Genomic DNA, 25,317 nt, shown 5'->3' on the forward strand with positions numbered 1-25,317 from the left:
CAGACAGAAATGAAATTTCTTTGCATCAGTGGATTGTATGGCAGGTTCATTTCAAAACAGGACAATGAAAGAGGTTATAAAAATGTTCCATGGCCCTTTCTGGAGCTCATGCTTGCCTCCTCCCCTTTACTGCATTGAATGCCAATGCACACTCTGTTGTGGGCACTGCACCCTTCACACACTGAAGTATTGAGATGCTCTCTCCTGCTTTTGTGTGCTTGACACTCTGCTATCCTGTCCTTGGGTCTCCTGAAGGAGGTTGGGCAGAAGCCTGATGAGGACAGGATATTTGAACAGGCCAAGAGTGATGTGATAGAGAAACTCCTCATGCAAACACTGTTTTCAGGATCTACTTCCTTTTCCCTCGCCGTCTACCACTAGTGATCAGTAGAGAAACATTTAATACTAGGGAACAGAAATTATCCATATGGGAAGGCAGACAAGACAGACTGAAAGAAGTGAGCTACAAATATGCTTTTTGCCTAGAACAATATTTTCTCTGCCACAACCAGCAGAAGAGAGGTTAATGCTGTGCCAGACTCCACAACAGCAATGCTGTGGAATCCACATCCCGCTGCCTGTGATTGAAAGGACCAGAGAATTATGCTACAGCACTGCTAAAGAGCAGGCCAGCTTTTGGTTTGTTTGCTGTTCTTTTAAAAGCTGTTAAGCAGTTTCTAAGGTTCTGCTGTAGTCTCCCTAAATATCTGTGTTCCCAAATAAAGCCATTTGTGAGTGGATTCTCCTAATGCATACTGCTGCTGAGTGCTCCCTGACACAAATCCTGCAAGAATATTGCTGGGCTCGCTCTCCTTTCAACATATATACAGAAACTGAAGCAGTGCAGTGTGTTTAACAGATCCCAGACAACTGAACTTTACAGCTGCCAAGATCTTTTCTCTGTAATCAGTTACACAAACAACATCCTCTCCTCCTTCTTCTCTCCCCCCTCACCCCCCGCTCTTTTTCTTTTCCTTTCTTTAAAGCTCTCTCCCTTTCTTCTTCTCCCCTCTGTCTCCCTGCATTATCCATAAGTGTGTTGATTTAGCTGATGTGAGGCATTTCTCCTGGTTCAGAAGTCTTTAGGGTATTTAGGGATTGTATTTCGGAAAGGTGTTGGTTTTATTCATTTATCTATGTTCCACTATCTGCACTCATACCGAATACAGGCACACTGTGCCCTGGAGAATCACATTCACTTTAGGCTCCGTATCCTTAAAAGAAAGATAAAGTTGAGGTGAGAGAAGGCGACTCACGAAGGAGATAAGATGCTTATCGATCAGATTTCAGAGTAGTGCTAAAAGGAAATGTCTCCACAGCTTGAAATCTGCTGTCATAGGTTCAAGGATGCCTAAATCATCTTCCACATTTAACTAATCTCATGGGCTCCAACTTCAAAGCTTGTTTACTTCTTGTCAGTTTTCCAGGTCTTCCCAGGAATGTCAGCCTGCTTGTTCCAAGAAGAGTCTGTGAATCCTCACAAACCTCTCTGCCCTGAGCACCCAAGCCACTACTCATGCAGCTAGAAACAGGACTTGAAAGAAAACCCTGAATCAGCAGATCCAGCTGCCAGTTCTCCATCGCAAAAACCGAATCTCACATGAGAATAGCAGGACTGGCTCAGACCACCATCCCTCACCCCTCAGTTTCCAACAACTGCCAAAGGCAGACACCTAGATAACAGTAAAATAGGATGAGATACCTACCGCTAGTTCTCTCTCTGCCTTTTTTTTCAAATAGTGATGAGAAATGCCTGCTCTGTTCTAAATTAACCTTTAGGTAAACAGAGGGAAAATATGGCTAATCTCTGGTCACTCACAAGCACTTTTTTCTCAAGGTAACTTCCTGCAAGTAATAAACTATGTTAGCATCAGCTAGTATATTTAAATCTTGTCTTATAGTTCCAATCAATGAGCTTTTAAAAGCAGAAATTCCTATTACTTGCCAGGTTTATGAATTAACACCCCAGGCTATGACACTTCATTTTTTTGCCCTGCAAATTCAATTCTAACATCACCTATTTTAGCAGCCCATTCCTGTGGTAATGATACCTTCCAGCTTTGGGTCTTGGTGCACAGCTTATCACACATTTCTTATTTTTGTCCTGTAAGTATTAGCAAATAATTTAAATATAAGCAGCCTCAAAGGAGAGACTGAAGGGACTATGTAAACAGTCTTATTTCACCCAGTAATTTCCCCCCACCTGATATTCTCCAGACATATGAAGCCACATAATTCCATTGAAAAAATCTTTGCTTTGGTATTTACTGTTTTATGGGCTTCTTCCAGTACTCTGGAATGGAAGTTACAGTCTTGCCTGAGACCCGTGGCATATCTGTCCCACCACACTGCCACTAGCCCTGCGAATAAGTTTCTAGCATAACAGCAGGTTGCTGACATCTGGTTTATGCTGCAGTCTGTTACACACACTGCCACGCTCTGAAAACCTCTGCAATCACCGATGACTGCCCCCTTGTTTATGGGGTTTGCACTGATTCCTCTTTACTGCTGCCAAGCTAGACAAAATGGTCAACTATCCTGCAGTGAGATGGATATTACACTTAGCTCGCTGTTCTCCCGAGTCAGCCAGGCACAGCTCCATTTCTAATCAATGCATAGGAAGCACTGTAGTGCTGAAGCAGAACTGGGCATGGCTCAAAGCTTGACATCAAATTGTAGAAAGCCAGGTAACAATGACCTGCACTTACAGCTGGTAACCCCAAGTAAGATAGTGCACTGAAATACAGAGCTGCCATTAAACTGTTATTACAGCATCCTTCTGGACAGACTGTCCAACTGTGAGGTGAACAGGCTCGTGCTGTGCTGGGTGATGAACTGGCTCAACAGCAGAGCTCAAAGGGTTGCAGGGAATGGGGCTACATCTGGCTGGTGGCTGGACACTGGCAGTGCTCCACAGGGCTCAGTTCTAGGGCCAGTCCTGTTCCACAATTTTATCAGCAATCAAAGCAGGAATGGAATGAACCCTCAGCAACTTTGTCAACAAAGCTAACCTGGGGGGTGCTGCTGGCTGCTTGCAAGGATGAGAGGCCTAGGATGAGGGATCTAGATACCTCAGAGCACTGGGTGATCATCAATGGCATGAAGTTCAGCCAAGGAAAATGCTGGGTGCTGCACTGGAGACAGAGCAGTGCCAGACACAATCTGGAGGTGCTGGTCCACAGCAGGCTCAACATGAGCCAGCAGTGTACCTGGGCAGCCAAGAGGGCAAAGAGCATTTTGGGGTGCATTAAACACAGCATGGCTATCCAGCCAAAAGAGGTGATTCTCCCACTATACTTATTGGTGCAGCCTCACCTTGAATATCAGGTGCAGTTCTGGGCTCCACAATATAAAGAGGATGTTAAGGTCCTTGAAAGTGTTCAGAGAAGGACAAGAAAGCTGGTAAGAGAGTCAGAAGGCATGTCCTGTGAGGGGAGACTGAGGTCACTTAGGTTGTCTTCTTTGGAGAAAAGGAGGCTCAGCGGCGGCCTCATTGCTGTCTGAATCTTCCTGAGCGGGGGAAGAGGAGAGGTGGGTGCCGGTCTCTGCTCCCTGGGAACTGATGACAGGGTGTGTGTGGGAATGGCACAAAGCTGCACCAGGGGAGGTTTGCACTGGAGATTAAGAGCAATTCCTTTACTGTGAGGGTGGCCAACCACTAGAAGAGGCTTCCTAGCAAGGTGGCTGATGCCCCATGCCTGTCAGGACTCAAGAGGCATTTGGACAATGTCCTCAATAACATGCTTTAACTTTTGGCTAGCCCTGAAGTGGTCAGGCAGTTGGACTTGATGATCCTTGTAGGTCCTTTTCAACTGAGCTATTCTATTCTATAGATCTGTGCCAAATACTGGATGGTAAATGCAAAACACTGGTTTGTAGAGACATCTTGCCACATACATATCATTAGCCTTGATAGCTGGACACAACTAGTTGGGCAGAAAGGCTGACAGGCAGCTTCCAAATGCCTAACATTATTTCTCTCAGTCAGCAGCAATTGCTTCCTGGCACAGCTGTGCTTCACAAACTGTACAAGTACCATGCCAGTATATAAGTTAGGGCCACGATTTAATTCTACAGTGGAAAAATGACAGTGAGAAATACTACTGAATTTCCAAATTCAATACATACACAAATCCAACACAGATACATGGCTCATTATATTGCCATGGTCAGGTTAAATGACAAGGTCTGTTCAGGTATTTAATCAGGTTAAAAAGAAATAAAATAAAGGCTGTAACCACGCTTTTTTTGGTGGTTTTTGTTTTTGTTATTTGTTCGCTTTGATTTTGTTTTTAAAGTCAGATCAATTCGATCTTCTGACTTAGACAGATAAGGAACCCAAGTGTGACTTGCTCAGTCACAAGAACAGCCTGCATGAGGGCTGAGAGTCAGAAATGCCAACACGGACAGTCCATAAACTGCTACACTTCACAGAAATTCATCCTCTTTGAGACTGAACTATTACACTTCCTGTTTTTCTGATTTGAACTTTTAACTCATCCAAGACTTACCCATTTACAGGTTTTGTATGCCATTTCCCCTCTGTTCTGCATCTTGGGTCTTCATACTGTAGTGTCTGGATAAAGAATAACTTGCCATGAAAATGTTAGTTGGGACTTCATAGATCAAGGAACACAAAATCTTAACAATGGGAAAACACTTGTCCAAGGATGAAAAACGCAACTCAATTTGGCTAACTTTGGTCTCCACCAATAAATTGGAAATAGACAAGTTGTTTTGCTTACATTTTAAAATGTTTAATTGCCATTCAAGCTCTTTACAGAACAATCTCCTGAGAAGTGTTATAATAATCAATTTAACTGGAGCAAGTACCACATGCAGCAACATTCACAGGCATAATATGAAGGGACTATGCCAATATCTGCTCTGCCATCTTGTCTGAAGAAGATATGTCCTCATTACAAGAAAATAGCCCAAAAAATAACACTGCTACTGGGTTAGAGATCGTATTCCTTTCTAATGACCAGCAAAGCAGTTCAGAGCACTGCTACACCACAAATTTGACGGCCTAAAACCTCACCTGGGTAAAGAAGTGTAGCTGATAAACTGGCACTACATGCCTAGTCTCTGCGAGAGTATTGACTCTCTTACCCCTTTTCCTGGAAGACAGAAATAATTATTGCAAGCAGGGGCTTTGCAGTTAGTTATAGCTAATTTATGCTCCCCAGTTTCATTCCCTCCTCAGATTTGGATTGCTTCCCCTGGAAGCTGTAATGGACATTTAAGATTTATAACTCCCCTTTGCATCTTTCTCCTGAATTGCTAATACTCTCAGACTTTTGAACTCTTCTCCAAAGCTAAGTGAAATCCATTTTCTCAATTCATAGGGAACACTTAATTGGATAAACAAGAGGCATGTTGTCCCCATGGCTTAGCGAGCCATAAAAGAAGAAACATACTTTTCTCTGTGTGAGGAGAAACCTGTACGACTTTAATTCATCCCTTCTTTCTGGATGTTGGGATTGGGATCCTACTTTGAAGAAATAGCAGTAGCTTCCACTGTGCATTTTGATGCAAAAAAGGTTAAAATGCCTGTCACTTTTTGACAAGAATCTGCTAACAAACTGTAATTTAACTAGATTATACGAAGACATATCAAAAGCTGTCAGCAAATACTGAGCAACTCTAAACTGACACAACATAAAAGTCTGTTAGAAGAAACACAGTTTCTCCCTGTGGTTGTGAGTTATTAGGAAAAAGACGATGTGTAGACAATGCAGTTCAAATGCTTTGCTGTCATCATAGACATGGCCAAGACTGCTAAATGCAGATTAAGATCTAATGAGGCCCTTTGAGGACAGAGAGCAACAAAGGGCATCCAGATTTCACATGGAAGGCAGAGCCAGAAAGACCTTGTTTACAAAAGAAATCCTCAAATCTCACAGCAGCAATGGCAGCCAAGTGCTGCCTTCTATACCAGGCACAAAGCAACTTTCAAGAGGAGGGCACCTACATTAACAAGATATGCTGCAACAATACTCTGGGTTGGTGAAAACAATTACATACTGCGTGCCACACGAAGGCAAGAATGGCCAGACCGGATTACTAAGATCCCTTTGGTCAAGGAGGTTCTTAGAAAAAGGTTATATGAACAGTACAAGGATGAAATGACATATTCCTGACCTCAAGATAGTCTGGCAATCTTCCGTTTATATGGGCTTCGTGAGTCAAAGGCCGCACTCTTATCACGTTGGAATTGAATTTTGCTGGAGCTTTTCTCCATCAGTAGCTTATTTGATTCATTTACTATATTGCCATCCAAATTATTCCATGTTTACCCACCTTCTAAGGTCAATTTAAATGACAGCTTATGTCTCAGTAATTCAGCAATTTTATATTAATTCCTTTGAACCACTGGTTAAATACCATCTCATCCTAGTGATATATTATTTTTCATTAAATAATGTCACTTCTCTGCTACAGCCTTATCTCCTCCAACCATTTATTTGATTCTCAGTCACACACACTAAAAAGAAATCTCAGAAGGGCTTCCTGATTCTGAAATGTTTGAAAAAGCTACCACTTGGTGCACCCTTAAAAAGCTTTTCTTCAAAACATTTTTTTTGTTTAGAACCCTTTTTTTCAGTCATCTGGCCAGCTTGTATGTTAATTTTCATTCTCCCTGTCCCCCACCTGAATATAATCTCTGCATTTGCAAGAACAAACTTTTGGTTTTCCTTTTGCTTACTTTTTCTTCTTTCTCTGCTGTTTATTCCCACCAGCTTTTTTTGTGCTTTAAAACTCACAAAAAAAAAAAAAAAAAAAAAAAAAAAAAAAAAAAACCACATAACTCTCACTTGTCTTGAGCTTCCAAAATAATAATATTAATCAAGCTCTGTATCACTTAAGTATCTTACCCTTCTAGTTGTTTTCTTTCAAGTCTTCATAATTTTTAAGCAGTTTCTCTTTTGTAAGTTAAACAGACCCATAGCAGACTTGCACTACATACAGAGGAGTAGAAATCAGAGCTGCAAGCTCCAGCACAAGTTTATAGCTACAAATTATTGCATGCAATTCTAACTTGTCTTAAGAATCCCAGTCTTAGATTCTGTACCTTATTTTCAGCACAGCATCATGACGGGATTAAAATGTTTTTTGCCCTAGAAGAATGAACCTTGACAGTCCACTGTAAAAAAAAAATAATAAGGTTACAGACTGAGAAATGTAACACTTTTTAAAATTTATTTATCATGAAATGCAATGCATCAGTAAAACAGGTACAGTTTCCCCTTTCTAGGTGTTTTATCCAGCTTAACCCAGCAGAAAGACTGGGAAGGGTGATTATTACATATGTAGTACTTGTTTGTACTAACACTTAAGGACATAAATAATCTTCCTTGTCAAAATAGGGCCATAGATGAAAGAAGCAGTCATTGACAGCTATCATAATAATAGCTGAATTGGCAAAAGTGCAGAGGAAATACAGCAATCACATGGGTAATTGTACTCAGGCAGCGGGTATACTATGCCATTCTGCACAGCAGGCGAGGGGGAAAAAGAAAACACACATCAGTGATGCTACAAAGAGCAGTTTTATTTCATTCATGTTTCCCTGCTCTGCATAAGACACTCAAGTACACAGCCACTGACTAAGAAGTGAAGCCACTGCAACTTCAATTGTGAAGGTAAACAGGCACCGCACGTAAGTTATCTACTCCAGGCATCAGTAGGCAGGATTCACTCTGATTATTCTTGAGTCAAGTTTGGAAGTCTTTTCTTCCAAGACATTAAATTTTCTCTTTCCTGAAGGCATAGCACGCTGGAAACCTACACACCCCGCAGATCTCCGAATACTTTTTTATCTCCCCATGCCCTCTGTAAGGCAGAGGGGGGCACTGGGGTCCATTGGTTTCATTCTATATACTGCTTCACATTATAACAGAGCCCAGATACTTTGTGAGCCACCTGCCAGCATGCTGCACTGTTGGAAGTGCTTCTTTTTATGGCAACTGTGCTACAGAAAAGGCATATAAAGAAATCCACTTTATGAAAAAAATGCAGCCTTCTCATACATGATTGCACTTCAAGAACCAGGTGTGTGATGTCTGCAGGTGCTTGATTAACTCTCTGGTCTTCATATGAATTCTTCACCTGCCTTTTCCAGCCCCCATCTTACTATTATTATTCCAAATCTTACAGCCCAATATGTCTTATGTATTGCTCCAAATCTTAGAGCCCTGAGCAGAAAGGATTTCATGCCATGAAACGATACACAAAGGAGCAGTGAAGGAGAGTTGCAGTTTGTATGCACCGAGTACTCTTACTGAAGCTCCTTCTTCATTTAACTACCTGCACGTATGCAGAATTGTGAGGGGTCATAGAAGTCACAGTGCTGAGATTACTGCAGAGTCAACAGCAGCAAAATGAATTTTAATGTGCTCAGGTCTGCAACTTCCCCAGATGCAACTGTTATTAATATCTGAAGACACAGCCCCTCCAAGTACCGGGCATACTGGCAGCAGGATGAAAATGTTGCCTCTCAACACAGGTTACTAGAGTGTCTGGGGGCAACCACAGCCTAAGATTGATGACTTCTGGCTTACGTTCTGGCAAACACATCATTACCAGCAAGTAACAGATCTGAAGGAAACTGCAGACACTTTTTTCTTCCCTCAATTTTCTTTCATTTGAAAAACCTAAATGCCATAAATCTAGAGAACTATATGCCAGGTCTGTTTGTTTTCAATATAAGATTTGTTCCTGGTTATAAAGTTCACAGATCAGGACATTCTTCTGCCTATCTTTACAAATAGAAATTTGATCCATTGAAGAATGCAAAAATGATTTGCAACTAATTGATTGCCACCACTGTACAAGTCACAATCAACTATGCAATACTCAAAATGTGCAAAGAGAGATATTTGCACAAGTCCCCTACAGTATCATTTCTGTCCTTACATATTGATGAAAATACAGTTCAATAGAATATTCCACTGATTTGACTGCTCCCACATCCATCCCAAATTAACAGGCATCCCATCACAGACTAAGTAACAAAGTTTCGGAGATGGGAACAATTGTTTGGAATATGTTGTCATATTTTGAAATGCTGAGTCCTTTAAAGCTGAGAATTTTTTCTACCAGTTCCTACCCCTACTACCCTCCCCAGCTCATCCTCCCCAAAAAAGCAGATTGAGATCAACTAAAATAATGTAATGTACAAACTGGGAAAATATTTTTCCAATACTTTTTATAAATCCAAAACATAACCTGTTTGTTAACTTTCATTCACGAAGGTATTCAAAACCACATACCAAGAGGCAAACCCATAAATAAAAATTTAGTTTTAAATCCAACTAAAGTTCCAGTTGAAATGATATGATGTGGGCATGTAGGGAAAAGGAGGGAAAAAAAGCCGTGTTTTGTTCAGTGACAGAACTCTACAAATTAAATGTAGTTGATCTGAAATTACTAGAAGTAATTATTCATGTTCAAATTTTTGGCAGAGACTTTTCTGAAGTGGCACCCATGAACTGTAGTGTAATGGAGTTCAGTAAGGGTTAAATACTACCTACAATGTTATTTCAGCTCCATAAATCCCTTTGGTGGGTCCTTATAGTAATGCATATATTCATATTCCTTTTGCTAACACAGAAGCATGTTAATTCCTAACAAAGGAGTTGCTGCAAAAGGGAAATAAATTACTTAGCAATTGTTTTTGCCAAAAGCAAACAAGCTTTGTCCCCTAATATGTAATCCACTGTTTCCTTGATCTGATCTAATCAAAAAGACAGTGTACCTGACTAGATCTTGATTCATCTATCTAATAAACTCAAGCACAGAGAAAAATACAATGGAATACAAAATGAAGGCATAAACCACAGTTAACAAAAATGAAGAAAAATAGCTGCTTGTACCATTAAGTTGCATTAAGCTCCAGAGCTATGGCTGTGTAACAATGTTGCAAAGGAACCAAAGGCAGATTTTTTTCTTCATAGCAACTTTCCTCATGTTTACATTTTGGATTAAAAATCAGAGACTGTTACACAGAATAAGACTGTTACACTGAAAAGAAATTTGTAAGAAAACTTGAGACAAGTTGAGCTGAGATAGACACTCTATACAAAGACAAGCAAGAACTCACAATGAAGTCTCCAAATATTCCTACAGTTACAATAAGTAGTTGCAGATATGGCTGTGTGGGAGGTAATGCTCATTTACGACAATTCACTGAGAAGGCTGAGCACAAAGGTAAGAATTCACTGCAGATTAATGAAAAGCAATACATAATGGCATACCAAAGGAGAAAAAGCAGCAGAGAAACAGCCTCAATCTTTGTGCATTAAGTGATGGGCTCTGACCTGTCTGCTTCATGGCAAAAGAAAAGAAACTTGTATATAACAGCCTAATGACTGTCAAAGGGGGAAAAAAAAAAAAAAAAAGGCAAAAAAAAAAAAAAAAAAGCACTATCAGGTGTTCTGAAACACTAGGAAACAAAAAGGTAACAGAGTCTATACTATGCAACTGAATAAAAGCATCTCAAACACCATGATCAATGACTGAATGTTCATTGTCTCCTCCAAGACAGCAACTTCAGGAAGAATCAAAAAGAAGCTAACAGAAAGCTAGTTAAAAATGAAATGGATTTAGATGTAGCTTCTTTCAAGTGTTAAACTTCATAGTAAAGATCCACATCTCTAGCACCAGGTGACTCTGGGGATCTCAAGAAAGTATGTAAAAGATGAACCTGTTAATAGATTCAATAAAAACAATCCAATAAATTTCATATCAAGAAGTTTGATGGCAGCCAAAACATGAGGGAGATGTCCTAATACCCTATTCTTACTCTTCCCTAGATATTTATTTGCTAACATTGTTGGACACAGGATACTGAGTAAAACAGACCTTCACCTTACCCACAGCTTCCAATCTTATGGTCTCAGATTTGCTCCACAATGGTTCTAGACAAGGAAACCAATCTAGTTAACATTGCATCAAAATAAACAGATATTCGAGTTCTAATTGAGCAGTGTTTTAAATATATGCATACATATTTATATTTGGGGAAAAAAAAAACACATTTGCATAAGCCTTAACATGAGTTATAAATACAACGGATTTAGATCTTTTTTTTTTGGATTTCCAGGCATCAAAAAGTCTAAGCAGTTTTACTAGGGACTTCTTGTCAGAGCTACCTGGAATACACAATGGATGTGTCTAAACATTGCCACTTCTTAGCCAACAAGACCAGTTCATTATTACTACTAGTTAATTAGTTATTTTTAAAGCTTGCGATTTCAAATCAGTCTTTCTCCAGAGCACACCCTGGAGCCAGCGTGTGCATAAAGCACATAAGTATCCCAGCCTAAATTAGTAGCTACTTGAATTTTATCTCAATTTACAAGTGGTTTGGGGAAGTTCTTTGATAAGCCTCAGCTTCTAGAGAAACCCAACATATTTGAGCATGGCTTGATAACGCCCAACATATATGACAGCCCTGAAGTCTTCGTAATACACGGGTATGTATCTTAGACCGTAAGCTTTAGCTACAGTTCAACCCTTCTGCAATGCTACAGGTACATATATATTTGTGTATGTGTCTAATACACGTGTATATATAATAGCCCCCTGATGCTGACCCTGCTCACAGCCTGCAGTTGCTCCTCTGTGGAACACTGAATAGGCAGAACCTGATCTCCAAACTGCTGGCTGGCAGCTGTGGCTGGAAGCCAGGATCACAGAGCTGCTGTAAAAGCACCAGCAGCCCATCTATCCTCTAACTGAAAGCAGTAGGCACAGGGTATTTCAGTCTGGTGTTTACAACACCCACTGCTGTCTACCACTTAACTTATGGCCACTGTTTGTCTGCCCAGAACAGGAGCAAGGCAGGCTTTTCTTGGTGCTTTTTTTTTTTTTTTTTCTTCTTTTTTTTTTCTTTTTTTAAACAGATAGATGAAAAAGGCATACAACTGGTGAGATTTGTCCCTATTACTGTCACATTATATGCATCACTGGGTATGTAGGAAAGCATGAGCTCTTCCCCTCTTACGCTCATCGTTAATAATTACATACAAAGGATGTGCTGTGATGGGCAGCAGGTACAGCACACTGTTAATATGGCAACCAGAGAAAACAATTCTGTTAATCCCCAAGCTGGACCCTTCCTTTCAGCATCATGAAAATGAATTAAAGAGAGGGGGAAAAAAAAAAAAGTTGTATGAAGAGCAGAACTAATCAAAACCTGTTTTCTCCCCGGATTTGCTTCCCACATGCTACATTTCCTCACTTAGAGCTTTTTTCTCCAGTCTCTCTGGAATCTCCTCCTTCTGCAATCCTCAATGCCAGCAGTAGCACTGCATCCTGTACCATGTCATAGTTGTACCTGTGTACGTTCATCATGTCTCTGATTAGGAGATCTCACCTTTCTCTGCAAAATCAGTAATAACTTAATATCTTTGATATGTCCATTTCTCTTTCAGACTGGGCAGAGTTTGGCCAACAACATTCAAAGGTACTAGAAGAAACAAAGAACAGACTGCCTTACAAACCCTATCAATCAAGCTGAAATACATTTTTTTAGTATATTTTTATGTATATTTTTCAATTCTGGGTTCTGAACCCTTAGACTGAAGTCATGCTCCCACAGCTTTCTCTGTGTGAATGAAAAGCTTTGAAGCTTTTTTATATATAAAAAACACAGCACAGGTGGAATCACCAGTGGAGATTTTTGAGGGGCAAGAAGAACAAAAAAATGCACACAGAGACAATTTATTAAAAAGACTGACTGGAAATGTGACTGGGTAGCTCTGCCTTCTAACAATATTCCAAAGCAATTAGCAAGTAACCACAGAATTATACAAGAAAATAAGATTCCTTAATACCTTCTAAGAAATGTCTGCCCTCTGTACTGTCAAAAAATAGTTATTTTTAAGCAGCAAGGCAGTCTAATCCTGAGTACATCATTCAGGGTAGTTACTACCAACTAATCCCTACCTTAACATATCTAATTAATGACAATTCCACTGATGTGTAACGTTATAAAAACTGCAGCCAAGCCCAGCTCCTGGGCTAGCAACTTCACACTGGTCAAAGGTGACAAGACCAAGCCCAGGGACACAGCCAGATTCTCAAGTACTGAGATCACTGATGAGATTCATTTGACCTGTCAATTAGAGTATTTTTGCTGACAATAGACTGGGGGAAGGGAGCTGGCAGATGGATAAAGTTGGATTTCAAACACAAAGAAAAGGGATGGATAAAGTAAAGTACTGCAGCAAACGCTATTCAAAGTTTGAATGATTAATCTGTTCAACAACACACAAAAAAAAGCACCACCCCCACAGACCCTACATTTTCTTCGTCTTCGGAGAAAATAAAACCACACACACAGGTCAAGCAAAAAGAATATCCAAATATTTATTATTATATGGAGAAAAATGGCAAACAAAGCATGACATTGAACAGATGCCTAGAGAACACTGGATTTACTTTCAGTGTATTATTTCTCTTCTTACAGCATCTTCCCTACTACTGCCTAAGAAAAGAAATGTACAGCAAGTACACAACAGAGTTACTGAGCAGGTCATTCCTTCTTTACAAGTGACAGAAGGAGCCAAGTCACAACATTTAGACTTCGGAAGTTCCACTATATCCAAACATGGAGAAATCCCCATCCCCAGGGAAAAGGTAGGCAGCTTGCTTTTATGCCTGGCATTCTTCAGATGAGTCATTCCTACACTTCGGCTCCAGCAGATTATCACTGGCTAGACAAACTGGAAGAGGATGCTGTGGAGATATCACTGACATTAATAAGGAGACACTTGTTCCAAGAATGGAGTTCACCTATTGAGGCAGCACAGCAGGAATACACTCCACTTCACTGTCATCTGCACCTCTTAAAGTAAGAGCCACTAAATCTGCATGCTTGTCCTGACACATTCTGGAGCTGTAGAGTTCCCCATCATGGAACAGTGTTGAATCTAATTTCAGATGGTCATAAGGGCAATTTAAAGAAAAGAGAAATGTAGCCTTTTTAAGCATACTTCTGTATTCTCAAGTATTTACCCACTTGTGATAATGAAAATCTACTTGCATTTGAAGAGAAATAATTTTACTGGTCACAGGTATGCCATAGGGCAATACAAAAACACAACCATTTTTCTGGGCTGGAGGAGTAAGTTACGCAGGAGTTTTGCAGGGCTCTAGTGGCTATCTTTAATAACAAGTTAAAGAAGTTTTTCAGAGCTAATAAACCAACCTCACAAGCTGGAAGATGTAGAAGCAGACAAGAATCCCTATTACCTCTTAGTGATGTGTTTTATCCTTCTATTACTTTAGAACAAAATATCATAAAATCATTTTAAAGTAAAGATTCCTTTATCCCCCAACCTTGTCGAAGGAAAGCCCTAGCTTTTCACAGTCTGACAACACGATGCATGCTTTCCATGTCCCAAGAAAGTCTAGAACAGTAGTATTAAACTACTTGCACAGAACACATAACTAATGAAGTACTGTTATGGTACCTGCACAAAACTTTTCAGCTGGAGACAGATCATGAGATAATGCATGGTTCAGCATGGAAAAGCTATCTCACACTAAGCAGAAAAGTTTCTTGGGATAGCAGGAGAACAGTGATCATGCTGGGTTTCCCAAAATTGAAGCAAGTCTTCAACAGAAGTTATTCTTGAATGGACCAGATTAAGAAGACAGGTGGCACTCCATATGTACTAGGCTTCATTCTTACGTCTCATATAATGGATAGTACTTAAAAGTACTATCCTGCAAAAAGGAGAATGGTTACACTTGAGTAGAATTCAACATCGTCGTTCTTTTCAAAGAGAAGCTTGCCACAAGTGCCAGGGCAGGCACTGATCTGCGTGGAAAGGTCCCACTTGGAGCATCTTCCACCAGCTGCTGTAGAAAGAAAAGCTGTCATACAGCCAGCAAGCAAGTGTTCACAGATGGCTGTTCTGACTGCGGGGACACAGAAGGAAGAACTGAGGCAGGGGAAATCTTAAAAAATTCTGGGCACAGGCAGCAGACTTGACCCAGTTTTCTACAGACTGATAGCATATGGAGCAGCCAACAGGTCTGGCCTGCCTGCCTGTCACTGCCAAGAAACAGCACTGTTCTGCAGAAGCTTGATTTGGGAAAGGCAGGGGGGAGGTGGGAGGAGAAATAAATAAGCAAACAGTTCTTCATGACTGTGTACTGCGTTGCTGTTGCCTGGGCAGCAAACAACAGCAGCACTTCTGGTAAACACTGATGTCCATCAGGACAGGGGCAAGCTTCTGACCAGCTGGAGAGAGCTGAAGCACGACCTGTATGAAGACGTCACCCAGCATGGCCACGAGCTTACCAGATACAAGTGTACAGATCATTCGTAATTTCCATACTAATGTTCTTCCACTGCTCTTCCATTTCCATGCTAATGTTTAAATAGTCTTTGAAGATAAAAACACTACCAGAAGTCCAACAGCAACTGTCTGTTGACAGCTCCACACTATAAACAAGTGTAAAGAAAACAAAGCCTTAATGATGCTCTGCCATCTGAAAGTGCTATAAGCAATGTCTGTGTTCCTGACGAATAAAAGAGGGCCTTATTCTAATGAAGAGGATATAGATTATCAGAAAAAAAGTTATCTTCCTGGCTCTTCTGGAAGAGCTACTAATCTTCTACTCAGTGCATAACCTAGAATATTCATTTCATTCAACTCCTGAAATTTGTCCCTGCCAGTCCCACTAAGGGGACAGGCTCACACATGCCTTAGCAGCTATGCAAGGGAGCTCAGGACTAACACACAATTGAGAATCAAGGCATTACTGTTTGGAAAAAGCTCATGATAATCTTTTGCTTGAAAGGCACTGTGGAAACATGGAGCATTATTAGAAGTGCGCCCTACACAGCCTGCCAAGACAAGTCCAAATATTATTTCCACAGAGACACAAGAATTAAAACATTTCCTCCCCTCACTTCCTCTTGGAAACTCTCCTGTACCCAAGAGATTTCACGTCTGTTCTCCCAAGTGCCACAGTTTTGATCCACTTCTGGCATTCCAGCAATGACCTTCCCTTCAGGGTTTCCTCCTCTATCTAACCCAAAATAAATAGCAGGTGCCAAATTCCGCACCTGCAACGGGGTGACCCTGGCTATACGTACAGATTGAGGGATGAGAGGCTGGAGAGCAGCCCCTCAGAAAGGGATCTATCTTGGGGTTCTGGTCAACAGCAAGCTGAACTTGTACCAGCAGTGTGCCCTGGCAGCCAGGAGAACCAACCACACCCTGGGGTGCATCAGGCACAGCACTGCTACTTGCTCGAGGGTAGGGATTGTCCTGCTCTGCTCTGCGCTGGTGCAGTCTCCATTACTGTGTGCAGCCTTGGATGCCACAGTATTATAAAGATATAAAACTGTTAGAGAGTGTCCAAAGGAGGGCTACAAAGATGGTGAAGGGTCAAGAGGGCAAGATGTATGAGGAGAGGCTGAGGTCCCTTGGTTTGTTCAGCCCAGAGCAGAGCAGGCTGAGGGGAGGCCTCATGGTGGCCTGCAGCTCCCTCACGAGGGGAGCGGAGGGGCAGGCACTGAGCTCTGCTCTATGGGGACAGTGACAGGACCCGAGGGAACGGCATGGAGCTGGGACAGGGGAGGGTCAGGCTGGGGGTTAGGGAAAGTGCCCGACCACCCTCTGGTCTGCACCCAGAGGGTGGTCGGGCACTGGGACAGGCTGCCCAGGGCAGTAGGCATGGCACCGAGCTGCCATAGTTCAAGAAATATTTGGACAACACTCTCAGAAATATGATCTCATTTTTGGGACCCAGGTGTTGGACTCGATGAGCCAAGTGGGTGCCTTCCCACTTGGGATGTTCTATGATGCTAAAAACTAAAGGGAAATAGAAATCCATTTCTATGTTTTCTATACTTTCAGTGCTGTGCAAGAACGATCTTTAAGACAAAACAGACAAATTATTTTCAATGGAGAAACACAATACATCCCAGAAAGAAGAAAAAAATAGAAGCACAAACATGGATGGTGCTAAAGAGCTAAAAAAAATGGGGATCTCCAGGATGGAAATAATTTACCCAATTAGCTCGGGAAGCAGCAGACAACTACAAACAGGCTTGGAAACCTCAGGTTTTCATCCTGAAAATCAGATTGTATTTCTCAACATTGGCAAAACTATTAATTAACAGAGGTTTTTATTGATACTGGCTCTTTTGAAGAGCTTTCAGGGGAAAGGCAAGTTAAGCCACCTTTCCAAGCTCATGGCAGTTGCAGTTATTAAGATTCACACCCAACTCCTACTACAACCTCTTCAGAACGATGACTTTTAGACTTCATACATCATTCCAAAGTCATCATATTTTTCCCTCAAGGCCCCTTTCAACCTGAATTAATGATTCTGTATTTTCAAGGTTTCATCTTTGAAAAAAAATGAGACCGTATTTGTCTGCTACAGGTGTTTTGTCAAAAAGAAATAATCCCCAGGCTTTTCTTCCAGCAAACTTTGGTTCAAAAACCCCCAAATAAAAGTAAACCTCAAAAAGTTTGTAACTCATATCAAAGGATCACTTTGAAACATACTACCAAGTTGATTTATTATGTAATTTGATAATATTTTTTTTTTAATTGTTGTTGTGGGCTAAGCACATCAGAAGGCATAATGAAGCTCTACCGTCTCATTTTTAAGTTCTCATCCTAATGAAAACTAACCAAGCTGTTTTGGTAAAGCACACAACAAAATGACCAAAGAAACTACCTGTATCATTATATCACCTTTTCCTTACAGACCCTCTATGAACATACAGTCTTTCAGGGAAGTTTTCATAACCTGGTGCCCAGCGGAAGAATTTCCAAGAAAACCCCTTGATATTCATTCCTGTGGAACTGAAGCTCCTGCTCTCAAGTAATGGTCTACTTCTCCAGGCAGTATGCCAAAAGTGTTGCCAGCACTTGTGTGATACTCCAGAGTTTCCCAATTCACGTCCATCAGACCTGTCTTCATGTTAATTTTCATGCACTGTGAGGCTGTTTATGAAACCCAAAGTTCCCAAAGCTTCTGAAAGCTTCATGCTTCTCAATAGCAAGGAACTTGCTTGGATATTGATAGGTTGGCAGGGAACGGATGTACTTTACAGATACCTTGGTGTTGAGTTCAGGCTCAAGCGTGAACCCTCATTCCTTAGCCTGTTGCAGACTGAGATTTGTTGGCCAAGAAAGGTCAATGTGCTGCTCTATGCACTTTAAACTACTATTATTTGTCACACAAGGATTAAGGCACTAAAGCACACGCAGGCTGCACATACTTCAACACCTCTGCCTGCATACTCCAGAAGGCCTTTGCATTTTGTCTGTCACAGATTGTGTGCCATTTTACAAAGCTCCCTAAACCATTACTTTCTTCATGCCAAGCGCTTTTGCCTCTTCCTTCCCCCCCTGACAAGATAAGTCCAGCCTTATCCTCTAGAACTAGAAACCTGAGCTACAGTAGTGATAAAGAACAAAGCACAGCAAAAATAAGGCTTCCACCTGCTTGTCTCAGTCTGAACCACAGGCTAGTGACAAATATAAGAGTTCAAGCTCCAGCCTTGAAAGTACTCCTTTGAATGAAGGATGCCTATATGTGATTCAGGCTTGAATTTAAAGCTCTGGCTAAGGCTGCACCTACCCTAGCATTTATTTCTGAAGTTGCAGAGCAGTTCTGAAACATGTCTTCCAGCTGTCCCCACCTACCACCTGCTGGAGTGGTTTGCAAAACAGTTTCAGTGCACCAGAGCTACATTCCCTGTAGAAGAAACTAAAGCAGAAACTCATATCCAGACACACAGCAAAAGCACTCCAACTACTAAGAGGATCAAAACAATGATTATATATTTGAATGGCTTCAAGCCATAATGTAAAGAGCCTGGAAAAAAAAAAAAAAACACAAAAAAAAAAAAACACAAAAAACAGAACTAGTCAAATGTAAACCCCAAAGAGCCTCCAAAAGAGCCTCCAACTTTTGGCCTACTGATTCTCTCTTCCAAAATTCCAAATTACACCCCTAATAATAAATCATTTCTTTTAGAGAACTGTGTCAGTAAAGTATCAGATTGGCACACTCCATTTGTTAGCACACGCACTCATATACAAGTGCTCAAGCTCAGTTCTAATAACACCTAAATTAGCCAAGAACCCCTCTAAATATCACTTACCAGGCCACTGCACGTGCTGATTGCTGCTGTCCCACTTCCAGAACCTGGCTGCAATACTGTGCCAATGAAGTGGCAATGAACTCCTGAGTGAGTTGCAATCTTTGCACTAGTATGGTTGCCACGTCGCTTCTCTACTATGTAGTTGTGGGAAAGAAATCCCATGTGGGCAGTCAAATTGAAAAACAGATCCTTCTCCTTGTGGTTAATTTTATAATACACCGCATTTTCTTTTTTGCTGAGATCTCTCTTCTTCTTCGTGTTTGAGATGTGGTGGTGTAAATTAAAAGAAACAAAATGCCCGCTTGCATCTACTCGTGCTGGATCAACCACATGGTATTCTTGCAATGTCTTGATAAATTGCTCTGAAAGGAACAGAGAAAAAAGAAGCAAAACTAGGGTAAGTGCTACCCTGTTTACAGGTTGTGTGATTTAAAGGAAAACTCGAGAGTGACAGCATTTCACAACACAATCCTACTGGCACAATGGCAGGCAGTACACAGACCAATGTGCAATACAGTCCTTACTTGGGCTTTCTACTCTCCTATCATAACACATTTTAGAATTCGAACATTCTCCTTTTTAATTATTTTGTCACCATGCAAATGAAGTATTGACTCTCCCCATTCTCGATCCCACAACAGCTAGCAACACTGTCTTTCAACCTAAGCACGCTAGGCTCTGATCAAGAAGATCCCCACACATTCAGACAGATGACCACCTGAAGGAGGAGGCAGAGCGTTACAAATACACATAGGAAAAGCAGCTTGGTTCACTGCAGCAATGGCACATCAGTAGCATCAGCTTTAGATGCTGCAGCAGAGGGAATTTTAAAGAGTGGTTTTGAAGGAGAATAAAGTAAATGTACCATATTGCATAAGGATTTCCAACCAGGATAAGATTGGACACCTTGTCAGAACCTAGAAGAGGAAGAAATCAGGATCTACCAGTGAATTAAAGCATTTCTGGCATTCTTGTCTCTTGTCGCAGAACACCTGTCAGTGATTTCTTCTTAAAACCCTAGTGTAAAACTCAAAAGCCCCAAGCAAATAACAAACCCATGTAAAAAACAGCCCCTAAGAACACATACCCTAAAGGCCATATCTTCAGCTGGCATACTTGATTTCAGCCCAAGAAATCATAGGCTGAACATATTTCATTAAAAAGAAAGTGTGAGGATACATGTCACTTCAATTCCTCCTTTCCTAGGGCTGTTCTTTGTTCCCAAAGCCTCAGCTGCTTATACATGAAGTGATTACATCTCATTCATTAATTAAGCTGCTTAACAAAGCAATTAACCTGCTCCATAAGCTTTCAGAGCAATTTACTCCTCCCTAGGACTGATAAGGCAATCCTTCTAGACACACTTATCTCTCCACTGACTGCACCTTCAAAGCCACACAGGATAAATCATGCCCAGACACATTATCAGTCTGGATTCATCGCCTTTGGGAAGGAACATAGCTCCCATCAGCTGCAGTATCGGACACTATGGCTTGTGTGTCCTCAGGCCACAGGCACTTCAGACACGTGCAGTGAAACAGTCCTATTTGAAAAACAAACAAACAAATACACACCACACTTCCCAACACATAAACTAAACTACATTAGCAATTTGGCCTTGTCTCAACAGCATCTTTTATTTCAGAAGCGAGCTCACCACTCTCCTATACAATAGATGTCTTTGTATGCAAGTCTTCCCAGCAGCCTACAATGACCCTGTGCCTTCACAGGATAACCTACAGCAGTTGGCTCTTAGATCTCCACAGATGCAGGTCTTGCCAAGAGGAAGACTCACACCTACCACAAACACTGAGAGATGCCTCCTGCCCTTGTCCACATCTGCACAGCGGGGACTGAGAGGTTGAAAACTCCATCCACACACTCCTGTCTGGAGTTCACACAGCCTGTTGACAGCACAGCAAGCGCCTGCTGCCTGACAATTTAGCAGCAGAAGCTACACTGAGGCCCACCCTTCCTCAAAGTTTAGGGTGAAACCTCTCCTTGCTAGAGGAGAAATCCCCCAAACCCATCTTACCTGAAGAAGTTGCATTACAAAACTTCTGGGTATTTCCCTCCATGTCACATACTATGCTAGCAAAGGCCAGGTTACAAAGAATGCTGATAGACCACAACCTCATTTCTCCATTTTTCAGCCCAGTTTATGGAACAATCTAAATAAAACCCTGAAGGAAATCTTACTTTCCACTTTTCCAACTTTGCTTGCTGTCTTGAGCTTAATTTATTATGGCTTAAGTGTTAAGCTCCATGCAAGACCAAAGGCTTGTGGTTTTGGACTTCAGATTATTTGAGGAAATTTTTTACTTCAGCACTACAGTAATTAGTGTGTAGAGGTTAAGGCAGTTTAGACATCTTTGGTAAAACTGAAAACAATGCCTAAGCATCTGGTGACAGCAAGATTATCAAAGCAGAGAAGTCTAACTTCTTCCACCCACCCTTTCAGTACTCATTTCTAATGTTAGTCACTGGAGAGTAGAATTATGCTGAAATAATATTATACTGTAATATAACCACAGAAATGAATTATTAAAAAGTCTGCAAAAGACCAGAGGGAATAAGATTACAACACAATGAAGTTTAACAAGATAAGGCTAAAGATATTTCTGCAAGTTATCATTATCAATATTAGCAAAGGCAATCCCACCAATATTAAAAGAATTAACTGAGCTCCATGTTAAGCCTAACATACTACTTAACCTTTCTAGCTGGAGATGAGTGTTTGAAACCAAGACAGGAGGTACAATTTTGATAATACCTTTCTGCTTTCCTAGGAAAGAAGAACATTCAACAAAAAGGAAGTGGCAACAGAGAATAACTTAACACATGCAGTCCAAACTGCACAAGAATAATTGTTATATTCTTCAATATTGACTTCCTCAGTCATCCTACAGTAGCAATTAGTACACATTAAAATGCTACAGGCCACCATAAAACTTTGTGCCAGCAAACACAGAATGGAGGAAATGTATCTTGGTGCCAGTGATGATCCTTGGGGCTGGCATGGCAGGGTGTTCTTCTCCTCATTTTCCACAAAAGCCCTACCTGTCAAGTGGCCCTGCTTGGGATTTGTATTCCAGGAAAGGGAAGACTCCCCTGGGAGGTTTCAGAGCACCAACGTGGACACCACTTTGCCTTCCACAACTGCAATCTGAGCGCACTGGCTTGCGTTGGTGCCCTAAACAGGGCTGTAACTTCACATGAAGTAAGACACGTTCAATCTGTGCTTTGCCTCGGAACCACAGTGCTTGCATGGGCCCTTCTGGACAGATGAACTAGCAAGGTTGGCGAGCAAGCCCCAGGCCCTTGGGGCTTGCTTAAGAAATCTAAGAATTGCTCAGCTTCTTTGAGAAACCCTCCCTGCAGACCCTGCCAATGCTGTGACTTGACAAACATCTGATAATATTTAAATCCGTTGCTGTCTGTTCCACTCCTGTGGGGATTCAAACGCACAACACATGGCACAGTGCTGCCTGTATTAAGAACTGCTGTATACAGAGCGGATCAACTAGGATAAAGAGAAAAACATTCACAATCTGTCACACGTGACAGGAAGTGCACAACTCCTTCTAAATGGAAAGCATGTTTTTCTGACAAAATTCCTTTAAAATGTGACACATCATCACTTGCCGTTGTTTCAACTTCATCCTTGCAGTTCATCTGCATCTGCCCTTCAGACCATCTGGCTTCTTTCCAAGTGATCCTGAGGACAAGCACTAGTGTTGCTCACTGCTGTCAGATGTCTTCCCAAGCCAAAGAAAGGCTCTGTACCCACAAAACACCCCTGAGCTGAAAAGACCCATCCTGGGAATCAGCCACTCAAAGAGGCCTTGGACATTTAGCAATGTTTAACTCTCTGACCAGCCACACTCCCTGTGGATGCTGAGTGAAGACTGACACTTAACAGCTGTGCTGGACCTTAGCTTTAGTCCTGACCATTGCATGTTTCACATTTAACATTGCATTCAGTCTTCCTCTGGAAAAAAAAAAAAAAAAAAAAAAAAAAAAAAGTTGAACTGTCCCTCTAGACAAAGCTCAGAAAATACTATGCCTAGAAAATGAAATTAATTCTATATCCATTTCTAAATGCCTGCCAAATAAACAGCTAGATGCACTAACACTGCTATCATTGTCCTGTCCCTCTTAAGTGTCACAGAAATGCAATGATTGTATCCATTCACTCTAAATGTATTCTGTGTAAACTGATTTCAGGATAATTGTTGCTCACTTTCCAAGCAGCTTATTTAACCACTTTTCCCTTCCACTCTCTCTGAGGGGCACAGAAGACTTCCTCCTCTGTGCTCTGGCTCTCCCACTGACTGCACCACAGCTGTCGATTAGGCCGGGAAGGTTTTCCGAAAGCAAAAATTCCTCCTACATTTTCAAGCCTTCAACCACTTGGCAGAGTCTTCCAGCTACTCATGATTTTCCTCTCTTGGGAACTGCTTCTCTTCGTGCTCCTTAAACAGGCAACAGCATAAAATTTATGTTACACTACCCTAGCTGGATGTCCAGCTGCTGTGAAAGGGTGCAGTAAAGTTAAGCCACCTGAAGAAGCAGCCCAAGATGCAGGGAGTGGCTGGCAGGAGGCTCCTCCAGCACGGGAGCCTTAACTTGCTGTCCTCAACGAGCATGAATAACTCAAGGAGTTTATTTTACATCCCGGGAATACCAATCCTTTGTAGTTTGTGCTGTTCTGTTCAGCAGCGAGAAATGTTACGGGTGTTTAGAGAGATGCCAGGAAGAAAAAAAAAAAAAAAAAAAAAAAAAAAAAAAAGAAGAAAGAAAAGGATTTGGCGGTGCCTTTACGGAGCGCGAGTTAATGACTTCCAAAAAGCCGCAGGAAGGCACAGCAGCACTGGACGTGCAGCTCACGCTCCACCAGAGCGTAGCAGCAGCAAAACCTCGGCGGGGGCTAACACACCGGGGGATTTCGGTCTCCCATGAGTGAATAACACCGGGAAACAGCGACTCGGTCCGCTGCAAGCAAACCCGGAGCCGGGCTGCCCGGCGGGGAGCCCTCCCCGGCCGCTCTCCTTCCCTCCCTCCCTCCTTCGCTCCCTCCCTTGCTCGCTCTCCCCCTGCCGCCGCCCGCGTACCGCTGACCTTGCCTCCCGTCGGGGAAGGGAGACCCGCCCGCCCCGCAAAGCGCCGGGACGTGGAGGACGAGGAGCCAGAAGGAGCCGCTCGCCGCCCGGCTCCGCGGGACACATGGCATGGTGCGGGCGGCGAGCTCCGGGGACGCCTCAGCCGGGCCGCGGCATGGCCGGGGCAGCGGCGGCCTCCCGGCACCGCCCGCACTCCGGCGCCGCTCCCCCGAAAGGGCTGCGCGGGGCCGGCCCGGTGTCTGATTTCTGCCGGCGGAGGAAGGAGGGCCGGGGTGGGGTGGGAGGGAAGGAAGGGAAGGGAGACGCTTCGGGAAGCTGCCGCCGGGGTTAAGGCGCCCCAAGGGAGAGGAGCGAACCGGGCGGGCAGCGAGGCGGGGGCTGCCGCTCCCCTCCGCCCTCCCTTCCTCTGCCTCGCCTCCCCGGCCCCTCAGCGGGACCCCCCTCGCACCGCCGAGGTGCTCGGGACGTGCTGGTGGTCGAGGTGTTGCCCACCGAAGAGGCGAGGCGTCGACCCGCCTGAGGTCAAAGGCTCCTCAGGGCCCTGCTGGGGTCTGCGGCCCCTGGCGCTGGGTGGCCATTACGCAGCCTTGAGGCTGCTTCCCCCCGTGTTGCTGTGTTTTCAGGGTGTGTTACTGTGCTGGGGCTAGTTCCAAACGTCACCCCACAGGTTCTTTGTAGACAAGGTTTGCAATCACTTCATCAGTTATATCGTTAGCTGGGCACTGTGTACTCCTCGCCATAGATCACTGAATACAGCCTCTGCCTCGCTACCAGCCCAGCCACTTTGTTCCGCAGGTTGCTACAGATGCTCACACGTGGCACCATTTCAATGCTGTCATAGAATCAAATAATAGACTCATTAAGTTTGGAAATGACCTCAAGACCATCTGTTCCAACCACCCCCCTACCACCAATGTCACCCACTAAACCACATCCCTAAGCACCACATCCAACCTTTCACCAAACACCCCCAGGGACGGTGACGCCACCACCTCCCTCGGCAACCCGTCCCAGTGCCTGACTGCTCTTTCTGAGAAGAAA

The 25,317-nt window shown here is 42.6% G+C and overlaps 1 protein-coding gene across 1 annotated transcript in view; it reads right to left on the bottom strand.

Annotated features, from left to right (window-relative positions):
• The window catches only part of ADAMTS12 (ADAM metallopeptidase with thrombospondin type 1 motif 12), a 177,115-nt gene extending 152,642 nt beyond the window's left edge, over positions 1–24,473 (bottom strand). The window contains exons 1-2 of the mRNA XM_082782644.1: positions 24,275–24,473; positions 19,154–19,515 (exon numbers count right to left, since the gene is read on the bottom strand). Of these exons, the coding sequence (XP_082638770.1) occupies positions 19,154–19,515; positions 24,275–24,386 (474 nt within the window). The 5' untranslated portion in view covers positions 24,387–24,473. The remainder of the gene's footprint in view (positions 1–19,153; positions 19,516–24,274) is intronic.
• Positions 24,474–25,317: the final 844 nt, after the last annotated feature.

Source organism: Aythya marila (genome assembly GCF_965140915.1).
Source record: "Aythya marila genome assembly, chromosome: Z".
Lineage (NCBI taxonomy): Eukaryota > Metazoa > Chordata > Aves > Anseriformes > Anatidae > Aythya > Aythya marila.